Source organism: Ipomoea nil, unplaced genomic scaffold (assembly GCF_001879475.1).
Source record: "Ipomoea nil cultivar Tokyo-kokei standard unplaced genomic scaffold, Asagao_1.1 scaffold2269, whole genome shotgun sequence".
Taxonomy (NCBI): Eukaryota; Viridiplantae; Streptophyta; class Magnoliopsida; order Solanales; family Convolvulaceae; genus Ipomoea; species Ipomoea nil.
This window is the reverse complement of record NW_017618697.1, coordinates 37,101-53,041: the sequence shown is the minus strand read 5'-3', so window position 1 is coordinate 53,041 and position 15,941 is coordinate 37,101. Positions and strand designations below refer to the sequence as shown.

General features: G+C 34.1%; 2 protein-coding genes and 1 pseudogene across 2 annotated transcripts; 2 read left to right on the top strand and 1 right to left on the bottom strand.

Moving 5' to 3' along the window:
- Positions 1–1,049: 1,049 nt before the first annotated feature.
- On the top strand, positions 1,050–1,979 carry LOC109150298 (uncharacterized mitochondrial protein AtMg00810-like). Its single transcript, XM_019298189.1, has one exon. The coding sequence runs from the start codon at positions 1,050–1,052 to the stop codon at positions 1,977–1,979; it is 930 nt and encodes a 309-aa protein (XP_019153734.1).
- Positions 1,980–2,998: 1,019 nt separating this feature from the next.
- LOC109150314 (cysteine-rich receptor-like protein kinase 6) lies at positions 2,999–10,775 on the top strand. The gene is made up of 5 exons (XM_019298211.1): positions 2,999–3,143; positions 9,583–9,698; positions 9,776–10,013; positions 10,127–10,277; positions 10,382–10,775. Exons 1-5 carry the CDS (start codon positions 3,007–3,009, stop codon positions 10,385–10,387), a joined length of 648 nt encoding a protein of 215 aa, XP_019153756.1. The 5' UTR covers positions 2,999–3,006; the 3' UTR covers positions 10,388–10,775.
- A 608-nt stretch (positions 10,776–11,383) lies between these two features.
- On the bottom strand, positions 11,384–13,972 carry LOC109150297 (annotated as a pseudogene).
- Positions 13,973–15,941: the final 1,969 nt, after the last annotated feature.

The window sequence follows — 15,941 nt, the reverse complement described above, 5'->3', positions numbered from 1 at the left end:
TTTCCACTCCCGTGGCTTAAACACCCGATAAGATCGAAGATCAGCATTCAATTATTCCTAATTACTACCATCTCCCGATGAGCAACAATATAGAATTAACTTCCCCTAATAAATTCCCCTTTCCCAAGGTCTAACTATTAGGTGCAATCGTGTGTGCCCTAATTTATGCCCCAATTCCCATTGGTGACACAAATATGACTATGAAGCTAGTAATTTAGGCCTTTAATTACCAACAACAACAGGTTAAGACAAGATTGCAACACAAATCATAAAAACCAAACATAAATATATTAAGAAATTAACGAACAAGGCACATAGGTTCATAAACAAATTCACCCAAAAATCCCTAAGGAATTTAGCCGCTCATGGCCATAATAACAGTAAATTCAATGCTTAAAGATAAACAAATAACAACGAGAATAAGAGTAAGAGTGAAAGAGTTCTCCCGAATCTTTCTAGCTAGTTCTCTATTCCAAAGCTAGTTGTAAATCTTCAAGTTGGTCCTCTTTGTGCTTTGCTCTTGATTGCCTTCAAAACACCGAAATCGCAGAAGGAGGAGACCCTAGGGTTGATAGAAGATGATCTTTTTATAGTAGAAACCTGATGGCATCAATTTAGGAGTCTTTCAAATCAACGTCTCTCCGCGATCTCGACGCGTCGAGCCTCCAAAATGTGCGATGTTTGAAGCTACTGGAATTTTTCGACGCGTCGAGGCATGGGCTCGACGCGTCGAATTGCTGATGCTTCGACTTCTTCCTCTTTTGATCATTTCGTGCTTGAAATTCTTCCCTTGCTCTCACGCTCACCCTGTAATGGTGAAGAAAAACACTACCGAACACCGTAAGGCATTCAAAACAAGTGTAATAACATAATCTAACGAGAAAGCAAGGAAAACAAGTAATAAATGGACATGATTCAATAACTTTGTTTCTAAAATGAATCAGAAAAGCTATAAAAACATGCACAGATGTGATAACATCACCCTCTTTCATTATTCCGCGGGGGCGTCACGTGTATTCCTGCTGGTCTACGTGGATGACATTATTATGATGGGCGATGATGCTACTTTGATTGACAAGCTGTTACACCGGTTATCTACTACTTTTAAAATCCGTGACCTGGGCACTCCGATTTTTTTCTTAGGGATCGAGACACTCAACCAGGATGGTAGCTTAATGTTGTCACAACGTCGCTACATGACGGACTTATTGAACCGAGCCGGTATGACAGACTGTAAACCACTAGCTACTCCGGCGTCAGTCACTCAAAGTGTCACACCCTCCACGCAGCCATATGAAAATCCAACACAGTACAGACGGCTAGTCGGGGCCTTACAATATCTGACTATCACCAGGCCTGACTTATCCTTTGCAGTCAACCGTCTCTGCCAGTTCATGCACTCCCCTACTGATGATCATTGGGTTTTGCTTAAACGTGTCCTACGGTACATCAAAGGGACACTCAACTATGGGTTACGATTATCACCTTCGGTGTCGACTTCGGTACATGCCTTTTCCGACTCAGATTGGGCAGGATGTCCGGTAGACAGGAAGAACACTAGCGGGTATGCCGTTTTTCTAGGCTCTAACCTAATTTCGTGGCTTTCCAGGAAACAGCGAACTGTTGCGCGCTCTTCGACTAAAGCCGAATATAAGGCTCTTGCAGATGTCTCGGCGGAAGTTACGTGGATTGTTTCTTTACTTCGTGAACTTGGTTTACATTCAGGGGATCCTGCAACGCTATGGTGTGATAACTTAGGAGCAACATATCTATGCGCCAATCCAGTTTTTCATGCCAGAACCAAACACGTCGAAATCGATTTCCACTTTGTACGGGACAAAGTTGCATCCAGGGAATTTATTGTCAACTTTGTGTCTACCAAGGATCAGCTGGCAGATATTCTCACCAAACCGCTACCGGGGCCCAGATTTGCAGCTCATCGGGACAAGCTCAACGTTGTTTCACATCCTTGTGCTTGAGGGGGTGTGTTAGTAATATTATTAGTTTATTATTATAATTATTATTGAGCTTAGTAATTATGTAATAGTTGGCTTAGTCTTCTATGGCTAACCACTTAGATAGGAGTTCTTTACGTTTGTTATTTCCTTTAGTATTGTAACATCTTATCCTATCAGAATTGAATTTGATTTTCCCTATCTCATCATATATATATATATATATATATATATATATATATATATATATATATATATATATATATATATATATATATATATATATATTTAGGTTCTCGTGCGGGTGAGGGCTTCAGGTGCTGTTGTGCGGTTTAATCTGAGCCATTCATCTCGCTTTAATCAACGTCTAGGATTATCAAAGTTTTTAAAAAAACGTGGTGGCAATTTTGTAATTTTTGCATCTAGGTCAAAATTAAGGTGAGCGGATCTGTGATTAATGTGCGTGAGTTTTGTGCTTAATGTGCGTGTGTTTTGTGCTTAATGTGCGTGAGGTTTGTGCTTAATGTGCGTGGGGATGTGCTTAATGTGAATAGTTGTTAAAACTTAAAGCTAAGTCTGTGAGTTAATACTTAAAGTGCGTGGGTTTTGTGCTTAATGTGCGTGATGTTTGTGCTTAATGTGCGTGAGTTTTGTACTTAATGTGCGTGAGTTTTGTACTTAATGTCAGTAGTTGTTGAAACTTAAAGTCTGTGAGTTAATATTTAAAGTGCGTGTGTTTTGTGCTTAATGTGCATGAGGTTGTGCTTAATGTGTGTGGGGTTTGTACTTAAAGTGCGTGAGTTTGTGATTAAGATCTAACACTTAAGGGGCACCTTAGCTTATACTTCTTTGTTCTAGGCACGCGTTTTTTTTTTTTAATTTTCATTGATTTGAGACGTTGATCTAAATTTGATCAACTGCTCATATTTAACCGCACAACCGCACGAGAAACTATACCCACACCTGAACCTTCCCTATATATATATATATATATATATATATATATATATATATATATATATATATATATATATATAGTTTACTTAATTGGATGGACATGTGCAGAATCTTTAGTCTTGATTTTAAATTTCTAGGGCACTTTGGATGGGGAGAAGAAATAGCTGTGAAGAGGCTATCAAAGAACTCTGCACAAGGACTATCGGAATTCAGAAATGAAGTCATTTGTATGTAAGATTTTCCCTAATAATATATATTATATATTATATATTAGGGCCTTAATTAAGTGGTGCAAGTTGACTAGGCTTATTAAGTGGTCTGGTTGGACTTAATAACTAGTAGTTGTTAGTCAACCAAACACTGTGCCTAATATAACCTGGATTGATGGGATACAGGATTATGGATTAGATAGCACATTCAGTTACGGTACTCAGACCGCTCAGTAGACACCAATACACCATCTAGGGTTCTGAGTCAGGTCTGAGGCAAAACATGGCTGACGGTCTACCGTTAAGAGGCAACACAACAGGAACATCAACTATGGCTGGAGATCTACATGGCTACGCTTCCGCTATCATACGAGGTCAGGTTTCTCGTATACTATGGTTTATTACAGTTAGACTATTGTATATCTAACATTTGGTTTCAGAGCCTTTATAATCTCTGTCTGGTTGATTGAGTTGCCTACGATCAACATTAATTTCTTTCATATACATTAAGGGTTTTTCGTATATGTTTTATATTAATATTTTGAAATCAGCATACAATTATATAATTTTCCTTGTATGTGTAGAATGAATTAATGTACTGTAGTTGTGTTTTTTTGAAAAAAAAAAAAATTCAACATGAAGCACAGTTATTTTCATATTTCATCTGGACTTCGAAATATTAATTATATCCATTGTTTTGGCTTTGGTTGTTTGACTGGGAGTTTCCTGGGAGAACACTCAAGTCATTAAGGTAACTACCATTATTTTATATTTATTTACCATATTAATGTTTGCTTTAGTTAATATTATATATATTAATTTTGGTAAATGGTAATTATTTGGTTTGATATTACCATATTAATATTTCTTTAATTAATATTGAATATTACTTTTAGCAAATGGTAAATATATGGTAATTGCTTGTTTTCAGATATTAATGCCCTTTAGTTTCCTCTTAATTTTTGGCATTAAATTCATAATTAAATTACTATTCAATATTTAGCAAATATTATGTATTGAATTTGCTCTTTGAATTTTAATTTAATATTGAGGTTCATATTAAATTGCCTGAAGTATTGCAATTTGTTTAGGATATATATGAGTTAAATGCAAAATCCAAGCATGCTAAGTATTTTTTTTTTTTTATAATTTTATTGTTATAATAATTATGCATTTAGAAAAGCATGTTTTAAGGTTGGATTTAACATATTATTAACTCATAAATTCATTATTAATTACCACTCAATTTTGGATCCTTAGCCAAATTTTAGGCATTATGACCTACTAAATCAGCTTGTTTGGTTTCCCCTTAATTTTGAGCACATTTTAGTTTTATGTGTCTCTGGGACTTTAGAACTTATTTTGAACAAGCTATTTGGGACCTATCTTGAGTCATTAAAGCATGGATCCCACCTTTTTGATTGATATTTTAATAATAATTATAGCTCCTTATAACATGTTTATTAAATTTTAATTATTACTAACTACCATATTTTGGTATTCATCGTTGGTAATAATATTAAGTTTTGGGTCTACTTCAGTATTAGACCATTTTTCATCCATGTTATAATTCATTTAGGACATTGAGGTTTATGAGCCTAATTTGAGTGATTAAGTGCTATAATTATAGTCTTAGCCTATTTAGAGACATTTAAGAATTTAAGGATTTAATTGTTATTTTGGTCATTAAGAATTAATAACTATTGTTTAAGTTGATTAAATTTTTAATCTATCAATAGTTTTTTAAGGCCTTAATAATAATATTAAGTCTTTAATTTTATGGCAAAAGCAATATAGTTGGTATATTGTTAGAATAATGGTAATTTGGTTATTACCTAACTTCAGTCTCCCTAAGTATCATAATAGTCATGATTAATTATTATGTTATAAAATTGAGATTAGTATTTGACATCCCTTAATTACAGTTTTGCCACTTATTAAGCTAAATTCGGCATTATTAATTACTGTTATTATGTTTAGGGGCTAATCTCATTTTATTACTTTTCATAATAATTATCATTTCATGGTAATCTGCTATATTTGGTACATTGGCATGATTACCACTTCATTTTACATGACTATTAATGTTGGTAATTAAGTCCTACCAATAAATTTTTAACTGTACCATTGGACGCTGCATCGAGGCTACTGACACCAACAGTGAAGATGGGAGAATTCTGTAGTTTTTTCTTCTCTTGTGGATCATCATCGTTGTTAGCGCAATGGAGAAATGCGGTTTGCACCATTAAGGTTAGCCATTAATTATCTTTTACAGTTATTATTGATAATTAGTGCTACAGTTACAGTTAACCGCTAATTTGGACTAGTCACATATTTTATCTTTAGAAAATGGAAACATTAAAAGTGCATTACCATACTTTGATTTGTCATTATTATTAATGTTAATAGTGATTATAATGTTACTTATTGTTATTAATAATTAATTAATGATATCATTAATATTGTTATGGTATTTAGATATGCATCTTAAACTGTTTCCAAATAAATTTATGTGACAATACTCCAGTTCAGAAAATAATTTTCTGGACATTAATATTTTTTGGACTTCAAATTTTATTAAGTTTTTAAAATTTTATCTGAAAACGTTTATAAATGTTAGCGGTTTTAACCATTATTTTTCCATATTTAGTCTCTTACATACATAATGTGATAATATTATTATGGCTATTTATTGCTATTTTGGTTATTTGCAATTTTGCCATTCATAATAATAATATTATTATCTGAGTTATGGAGAGTGATTTTGAATCAATTTAGTAATCTTGGAAAAACATATTTGCTAGGCAATTGACTTTTGCCATTAATTCCATAATTCATTTAGTTCTCGGAATTATGATTTAAGTTCTGATTGCCCATATTTGGTTAAGTATGAATAAATGAATATTTGGTTTAAATTCATATTTTTTAGTTGATTCGTACTCTTTAGATTGTTTTATGCATTCGATCACATTAAGTGCATAATATTAAGTTTAATTATGCAATTAGGGTTTGTGAGATTTTGATTTACAAATGCTAGCATATCCTTTTGGTTTGATATTGTTTGAATTTGTAAATTCAGTTATTTCTCATAAATTTGATCTTTATGCATTCAAACATTTTGTCATGGGCTTACAGTTTAACAAAATTTTAAAGTATATATCCAGTATATTATTATTCAAAATGTTGGGTCTCTTTTGGTTTGAACTCATCGATGTTTGAATATTAAGTTTATACTTTAAAATCTCATATTGTAAATTGCTTTAAGTTATGCAATTTATTTGGAATATATGAGTTTAATGCTTAATTTTATGCATGTCTGTCCACCGCATAATATTATGTTTTTAAATTATGCAATTTTATTATGCCTTTAGCAATGCATACTTTGGGATGGAATTATAGTAGTTCCTTATTAAGTTGGACTTATGCATAAACTTTAGTCGCTGTAGTGCCTAAAGTTAAGCACGTTTAGTCCGCTATTTTTAGTTCACCATTTGAGCTTTAATCATAGGTGAATCCTACAGTTTTCTGGTGTATACCATACAGTTTACTGGTTTATACCCCAAATAGTTATACATTAAGTATATATGAATCGGTGAGACATACTAGTTTTAATGGCCATGACTTAAGAACATCTTGTGTCATTAGTCTCCTTAAATTGATACTCTACTTAAGGAATTGTTTTTCAGTGAGACTTAGTCTCTAACCGCCTTTCCTTGGAGTATATTTAGATTTTCCCATCAAAATTTGGTATAATCTGTTTGTTAAAATTTTAAGTATTCCTTGCCAATGTGATTTTATTTCGGTTTATTAAAGAATAGCCAAAACATCTTTAATTTACTGAAATATCTTGAGTTTTCAATCTTGGTTAATTAAGGAAATGCTACAGCATATTCAGCTACCTAAGATTGTTAAGTTTCAATCACATAAAGTTTAGGCAAGAATTTGATAATTGTCTAGTGATCTTATAATTTTAATTTGATTTTGGAGTAGCCACAACATCCTTAATCTGTTAAAATTATATATTAAGCGGTTTATTTTGATCACATAAAGTTTTAGACATATCATTTGTGATTAATTGTATGTAATATGATGAAATTTAGCCCACAGGAAATTTCGTTATATTTGTATAATTAATCAGGATGAAATACTGGACTACGGTCATAATTTAGCCCACAGGCAATTATGTATCGGAATGTAGTTTAGTAGTTTTATCAGTGGAGATAGAAATAAATAAATTTATTTACTTTATGGTTATTTGTAAATAATTTCCAATTCTATCGTGAAGTTTAATTTATGATGTAAACTTTAGATCATATTTCTTAATTTGCTCACAGGGATTAAGAAAAGGAACATGATCTCTTAAGTTTTTTATCATAATGATAGTAATGAATCTTATTGACTAAAACTTTAGCCTACAGGCAAGTTTTATGTCATTTGATTCTTCAACTCATTTGATAATGGTTTCATCACAAATAAATTTTACAGTTGGATCTAATTGAGTAAAACTTTAGCCCACAGGCAAGTTTTATGTCACTAGATTCTTCTGGCTCTTTAGTAATTGAGATAGAATATTATCATAAGGGTTTAATTGGATTTAATAGAATTAAAACTTTAGCCCACAGGCAAGTTTTATGTCAATAAATCCTTCAACTCATTAGATAATAATTTTATCACAATTCTTAGAAATTATAAATTTAGTTCAATTATAATTCTAAGTTTCATGGTTTGCATTGGCAAAACATGTTTTTCAGTCACTTCCCAAAATTTAGTCACTTCTATTAATTAATCCACGAATCTTGCTCGGTTCTTCGGACTAACTGTAGTAAGTTACGTGATTTGACATACCTCTTGGATTCCAATAATGATAAAATGTATCTTTTGAGCCAAATTCTATCTTGGTTTTGAAAGATGTATTTTGTTTATTTTAGTATGTCCAACTATGGTGGGGAAATATATCTTCATTATTTAGTTGGACTTTAATTGGAACCAAAAATTGATTATTTAGTATGTCCAACTAATGGTGGGGAATTATGTCTTCTTAGTTGGTCAATAAATCAATTATGAGTATGTATATTATTAAGTTCATTTATTAATTTCGCTGAAGAATATTTTAGTCAGTGGGAGTGATCATTTAGGAAAAGATCATTAAGATACTCCACTAAAGTTATTGGATTTAATTATTGTATTCATACATTCCAAATTGGGTTGTATGTTAAACAATAAGTCCAAAATATTCCACAAGTATTAATCTTGTATTTGTTTATATAAATTCATAAGTTCAAATTATTGAACATTTGGTTGTACAACATATTTATGAAAATGTTGAACAATATTAAGGAATTTATTAGAACAAAAGCATTTAACTTGTGGTGCACTGTAATTTAATAAATTCTTCGGTGATTAATAGAGTCTTTAGTTTCTTCAAAATTGATCCTGGGCCATTTTGATTTGTAAGGCTCAAAACAATTTTGTGGGACATATAAGTAAGACTCATTATGTTCAGTTCATTTAAAGTGAACATTGAAGTTATTTGGGAAGTTATGGTGTATGATTAAGATTCCAAATTCATGGACTTAGACTTCTGGTTTATTGTCTAAGTTATTGGAATGCTTCTGTGACTTGACTATCTTTTGGCTATTTTTGATGAGTGGGAGTGACAGACGTGTCAACTTCAAGCTCTTAGCTGTTAGAGATAGTACTTAAAGTTAACTTATAAAGAAGTCATGGAATACAGTTAGCATTATGCTAACATTAAGAGATCTCTACTTAAGGCATGCTTATAAAGTTTTAGAGATCATACAGTGTACTCTTTTGTACAATTCGGATGCGTTTTCTCCTTCAGTTGTGCACATAATGTATTTTGAGAAACATCCCTTAAGGTACCGAGAATAAACATAGGGTTTGTTCATTAAGGACCTAAGTTGGAGAATTAAAATGCATGTGACCATAATGGATACTACTCTGATTAAATAGAGGACATATCACTATGATTCGTGTGTTTTGTTCTTTGATGAAGGTTGTGCTAGTACTTGCACCAAGTGGGAGAATGTAAGATTTTCCCTAATAATATATATTATATATTATATATTAGGGCCTTAATTAAGTGGTGCAAGTTGACTAGGCTTATTAAGTGGTCTGGTTGGACTTAATAACTAGTAGTTGTTAGTCAACCAAACACTGTGCCTAATATAACCTGGATTGATGGGATACAGGATTATGGATTAGATAGCACATTCAGTTACGGTACTCAGACCGCTCAGTAGACACCAATACACCATCTAGGGTTCTGAGTCAGGTCTGAGGCAAAACATGGCTGACGGTCTACCGTTAAGAGGCAACACAACAGGAACATCAACTTTGGCTGGAGATCTACATGGCTACGCTTCCGCTATCATACGAGGTCAGGTTTCTCGTATACTATGGTTTATTACAGTTAGACTATTGTATATCTAACATTGTATAGCCAAATTACAACATCGTAATCTTGTGAAACTCCTGGGATGGTGCATTAGTGGGGAAGAAAAGATGTTGATCTATGAATACATGCCTAACAAAAGTTTGGACTTCTTCATATTTGGTATGATTATCTTTTCATATATAATAAAATCATATATAGGAATATTTTGCAACATAACTAACTAAAACCTTTTGTAGATCAAACCAGGAAAAAGTTACTTGATTGGCCAAAACGCTTCAACATAATTAATGGAATTGCCCGAGGGTTATTATATCTCCATCAAGATTCTCGACTAAGAATTATTCATAGAGACCTCAAAAGTAGTAATATTTTGCTTGATGTTGACTTGAACCCAAAAATATCCGACTTTGGTTTGGCTTGGAGTTTAGTAGGAAATGCAACTGAAGATAACACAAAACAAGTTGTTGGAACCCAGTGAGAATCTCAATTTAATCTTAAACATTTTTGCAAGCCATTTTTTTTCCCATATGTTTGTTCTTAATTTTCAATGCATCTACTCATTGAGTGATGTTGGCCATACAATGTAGTGGGTATATCTCTCCAGAATATGCAACACATGGGATCTTCTCAATTAAATCAGATGTGTTTAGCTTTGGAGTTTTGATGCTAGAGATAATTAATGGCAAGAGAAATAGCGAATTTTCAAATAAATATGGATATGAGAACCTTCCTGGGCATGTAAGTAAGATTTTCATTTTAGATGATTCCATTAATTTACTCACTCATGTAAGTAGAATATTCATCATTTCTCTCTATAATATTGTTAAATATATATTATACAGGCATAGAAGCTTTATAAAGAAGGAGAATCACTCACACTAGTTGATGAGCATATATCTGATTCATATGATGTAGCTCAGGTTCTAAGGTCAATACATGTTGGTCTTTTATGTGTTCAAAAATCTCCACAAGATAGACCAAACATGTCTTCTGTTGTTCAAATGCTGGTTAATGAAGATGTGTTGCCTCAACCTAAAGAGCCTGGCTTCTTCGTTGACAGAAGGGATGTTTTTAACTCAAAGAGTTCTTCAGGCAAACATGCAACAAGTTCCCTCGTTAATAAATGCATAACTTAGATTCTTTAAATTGGCTTAGAATTTAAATCATCTTAAGATATTCAACTACACATTTATTCCATATGTTTGTTTCATAATGTCATCTTCCCATTTGGTATCACCCATTCCCCCAGAATAGTTGATAAGTTGATTCATATGATATAGCATTTCCTCAAGCTAAGGAGCCTGCCTTCTTTGGCAAATTATATCGTGCGCCACGGTGAATAATCGATTATGCACCGAGCTTCAAAACGACGTTGTTTTGTTTAATGAAAAGAAACGGCACCCATTTCACGGTTTCGTACCATTCCGCAAAAAGTAACTCTATTATTCAGTTCAATTTTGTATGCACTGCAGTTTCAGTTCAACACAACTACAGTTTCATTTCGATATAATTAACTACAGATTCATTCGATATTTTTACACTCAAATATGTGAAAATGTTATTTTATTTTATATACAATATAGGGGGTAATCACACTTTTGGTCCCTCAATTAGTGTCCATTCTGCAATGTCATCCTTAGTTCCCAACTTGAACACATTTGATCCCTCAATTATTCGACATAGCATTGTTTATAATAAGTAAGGGAAATCGCACTTTTTGTCCCTCAATTAGTGCCCAATATGCAATGTCATCCTTAGTTTTCAATTGGAACACAATTGGTCCCTCAATTATTTGACCATTAAGCATATTTGGTCCTTCTGTGAGACCATCAGTTTAACTCCGTTTAAATCAGGGGTATAATTGAAATTTCACATGAGTAAGAATTGAAAGTAGTCTAGCCATCAACATAGCTGTGATTTCCGGTGATGATGGTCTGGTTAATGCCGTCGCCGATCATCATCAAGTATTTCTTGTTCTTGGCAATGGAGACGTATTCCTCGTACATGCCGGCAATCACGTATACGAGGAATTAGTCGCCGTCGAACAGAGTGTTTTTGGGAGGCAGCGGTGACGTAGTCATTAATGGTGGTAAAATTTCCAATCCCATCTTGACTCACAACCACAATGTTAGTCACAAGAACCTGGTCATCTTCCTGAGTTTACAGGAGCTTTCTCCGGCTAACTCGCTCGAAAATCTCATTCGTCTGTTCCGACATCTTCAGAGGCAAACGCCCGTTCCGGAACCCAAGCTGTTTCTTGGTCGGACGCCAAGCTCCGGCGCCAGCGGCCTTCTTCTTCCTCGGCACCCACCCTTTAGTGAACAGAGCCAGAGAAACACTAAACAGCTGCGTGTCGTTCGCCAGCGGCGCCACGATCCCATTCCTAACGCTCCAAGCCGACGACGTCGCTTGCAGGCTATCTATACACGTATGCGTGTTGGTGAGAATGGCGTTGAGCAATGTTTGCACTTCGTCGGCTTCCAACACCGGGAGATACCGGGAAGTCCCGTTGACAGTCTTGAAAGAACTGGAGAGATAATCCATGTTTAAACCAATGAGGAACTTGCAATCCTTGAGAGCTCGAACAGCGGTGGTGGTTAACGACTTGGAATTGCGGCGAAGGTACTTTTGGATCAATGACAGAAACTTGCGCGCAGCGGATAAGGATTTGCAGACGGAGAATCGGCCATAGTCGTAGACATTGGAAGAAGAGTTGTTGCTGGGGAGCAGTAAGATGGGTAACGAGTGGACTTGCAAATGGTGGATGCCGAGACTTTTCTCGACGGTGGCGGAGCATCTGCGACGACGAAATAACAACCGGCCAGAGAAAGGGGACAAATTACCTTATTATATTCAAGGCTATGTGAAATTTCAATTTGATGCGTAGTATATTTGCAAACAAATAATTCTCGGAGTACGAGTTATCGATCCACAGGGAAGTGGTTGTATCAAGCACTAGTTACTAATTTATTCATTAGAGCTAATCCTAACAATTACTTAGATGATTGATTGGCATAAAATAAATAAAATAAAACAGAGGTTCAAGATTTTGAAAACAATTAGAGAGAAGTTGAGATTCATGGGATTCAAGTATTTAATCACCTAGTGCCAATTATCGTTTGCAATATTTAGTTTGGAATTAAGATTTGTGTGGGAATGCAAAGTGGAATCGAATTACTCCCGTAATCTCTATTCCTAGTGAATTTCCACTCCCGTGGCTTAAACACCCAATAAGATCGAAGATCGGCATTCAATTATTCCTAATTACTACCATCTCCCGATTGGCAACAATCTAGAATAAACTTCCCCTAATAAGTTCCCCTTTCCCAAGGTCCAACTATTAGGTGCAATTGTGTGTACCCTAATTTATGCCCCAACTCCCATTGGTGACACAAACATGGCTATGAAGCTAGTAACTATGGCCATTAATTACAAGCATCAAACAATATTACCACGATTGCAACACAAGTATTAAACCCAAATAATAATATATTAAAGAAACTGAGAGCTCAGGCACATAGGTTCATAAACACTTTTACCCAAGAATCTCTAAAGAATTTAGGCAAGCATGACTAAATTATACATAGCAAATATAAATAAAGAATTACAAATCATCAAAAGAGTACAAGAATTAACCAGACGATTTTCCCAAATCTCCCTAGTCTTCTTCTTGCTTTCCAAGACAACTTGTGGCTCTTGATTTCTCTCCTTCTTGTCTCCAAGAATCTCTGAATTCTGAATTCTGGACTATACAATTGTCTATTCTAATTATTTACTATAAACTAAAACTCATTCTTCTTAGGGTTGAGGAAGGTGGGATTTTATAATAGGTACAAAGTTGGGATCAACCCTTGAGAAATTAGGAATATTCCTATTTAATAAATAAGAAATTGCCGTCTTTAATCATTTGATATTTCTGCCATCATATGATTAGGAAATTACTATCCTTTCTTTAGCTTTGGAGAATGCCACTTTAAATTAGGAAGTTTCTAAAATCGCGCCCAATGCAATAAGTACGGTTTGCAAGCTTATTTTGACCATTTTCTATTATTATCTAGACTTTGATGTCTGCATAAGAGTTGTAGCCCTTCGAATCTTCTTTCTAATGACGCAAGAATCACCTCAATCGGACATTCCTAGCATGAGATAAGATCAAAATACTAAACTGTTGCCAATCTGTGCGAGATGAAATGTCACTGGAAATTTTCCACACGTCGAGCCTGGGGCTCGACGCGTCGAGTTTTCTGCTGAGCCATATGTTGTAGCCCTTCGAGTCTTCTTTCCAATTGCGCAAGAATCACATGAATCAGACATTCCTAGCATGAGATATGATCAAAATACTAAGCTGTCGCCGAATTCAACGGGAATTACAACTCTTCGGTCTTTTGATTCACTTTTGACTCCAATTTTGTCCTAGGACTTTCCTTGCTCATAACTTTGACCTATAATGGTTCAAAAACACTAACAAACACCGTAAAACATTTAAAACAAGTGTGAACCATAATTAAATGATAATAGCAAGGAAAACATGTATTAAATAAGCAAAATTAATGAACTTAATTACAGAGATGATTCAAAATAACTATAAAAACAAGCACATATGTGATAACATCACCCCCTCAGACTTAAACCTTTGCTTGTCCTCAAGCAAAACCAAGGAATAAAATCACAAGTCAAGACATACAAATTACTCATGCTCTCTCTTGCACAACCTTTCAAACCACCAACCAACTTGCTACAAAACAACAAGCTTCAAGAATCAAATTAGTTTGGCACATAAGAGACCCATTTCCAAGCCAATAACCAAGCACCAAGAATTTAAAGTATGTGAGGATCAAGTGTGCACATGTACTCAATTGAGATTATGCAAGACACGGCTCATGAATGAGATCCCATAGGCTTGCCCTTCATACTCCTCTAGATCAAATCTAAGAATTCATGCTAAGATCAAATAGGACTTTATTAAGCTTGTAATGGGGCTACGGGTGATGGCTAACAAAGAAGTGGTATGGAAAAATTAATAAAAAAGAGAGAATGTCGCAATTTATCTAAACTTTTCAAAATTTGGAAGAGATGAGATGATCACAATTTCAAGGAGCAAATTTCTTTTAAGAACTTAGCAACTTTTTTGGTAAAATGGGGATCCAAACTCAAAAACTTTCATGGAGCAAATTTCTTGTAAGAACTTAACAACTCTTTGGAAAAGTGAGGATCCACACTCCAAAACTTTCAAACTTTTTCTTTTTTTTTTTTTTTTTTTTTTTTTTTTTTTTTCTTTGGATTTCTTTTTCTTTGGACTTCTTTTGGATTCAGCAAGACAATTTTAATCCAATCTTTCAATTCCTTCATACTTGAACATTTGTAATATCACCTACTTTTTGGCACAACCATAAAACTCTTCTTACAGAAATAATAAAGATAAAAGTTTCATTCTCTCAAGGGGTGGAAGGGAAATATTTGGCTAAGCGCTAATGGTTATAATAATCGGGGTAAATCAAAGAAAAACAATCACAAAGAGGGGATAAGTGCTTAGCACTTATTTGAACAAACAAAAGGTACAATGGGGACACGAAGGATAAAAATATATGTAGGGGACATGTTTAAAGGCTATGGCTAAACAAAAATGGCCTAAATCACTTCGAAACATGCAAAACTTAGACATCACTTAGGGAGTAATGAGGCAAGTTCTAGCAAAACACCCCATGACCGGAATCTCACATAAGCCTTCACTAGCAATGCAAAACACAAGATCAAGAATTAATCATTATTAGGTGGTGAATCAAAGCTATTGGCAAGGGAATAGTTCAATTATGTGTTACACCTCAAATCATCAATCACAAATTGAGATGCAGCAAGCACCACTAAAACAAACCACTAACCAACAAGAGAGAGTAATTGCAATTGCATGCTAAGACAAGTAACTTATTCACCAAAAATAGCATGAGTCATCCAACCAAAAGCAAAAAATTTTATTTTATTTTTTTTTAAAAAAAGATCCCCAAATTAATGGCTCCTCCCCCACACTTAAAAATTTGCATCGTCCCTGATGCAAAATAAAAGAAAAGGAGAACAAGAGAAAAGAGAAAACTAAGAAGCAATAAAATAATCACGAACTAGAAAATAATAAAACTAAATAAGACGAAACTAGAAAGCAATAAATAAATAGGGAAAGTAATAAAAAACATGGGGTGCCTCCATGAAGCGCTAAATTTAACGTCGTTAGCTCGACGTTACCTCTCTAGCCATCAAGTGATTGGAGAAGAAAAATCCCCTTCTTTCCATCAACTTTCTCTTCCAAGTATTTCTTCAAGTGGTGTCCATTTATAAACTCTCTTAAGCTCGAACCCTTCACGTCATCATGTAAGGAACCACATTTGCCCGAATCAGAATTATGCCTCCATT

Excerpts from the sequence above, each read along its gene's own strand:
- LOC109150298 (XM_019298189.1), top strand. The coding sequence starts at position 1,050 with ATGGGCGATGATGCTACTTTGATTGACAAGCTGTTACACCGGTTATCT.
- LOC109150314 (XM_019298211.1), top strand. The coding sequence starts at position 3,007 with ATGGACATGTGCAGAATCTTTAGTCTTGATTTTAAATTTCTAGGGCAC. Across the intron at positions 3,144-9,582 it reads AGAAATGAAGTCATTTGTAT|AGCCAAATTACAACATCGTA; the intron begins GTAAGATTTTCC and ends CTAACATTGTAT. Across the intron at positions 10,014-10,126 it reads AAACAAGTTGTTGGAACCCA|TGGGTATATCTCTCCAGAAT; the intron begins GTGAGAATCTCA and ends CATACAATGTAG.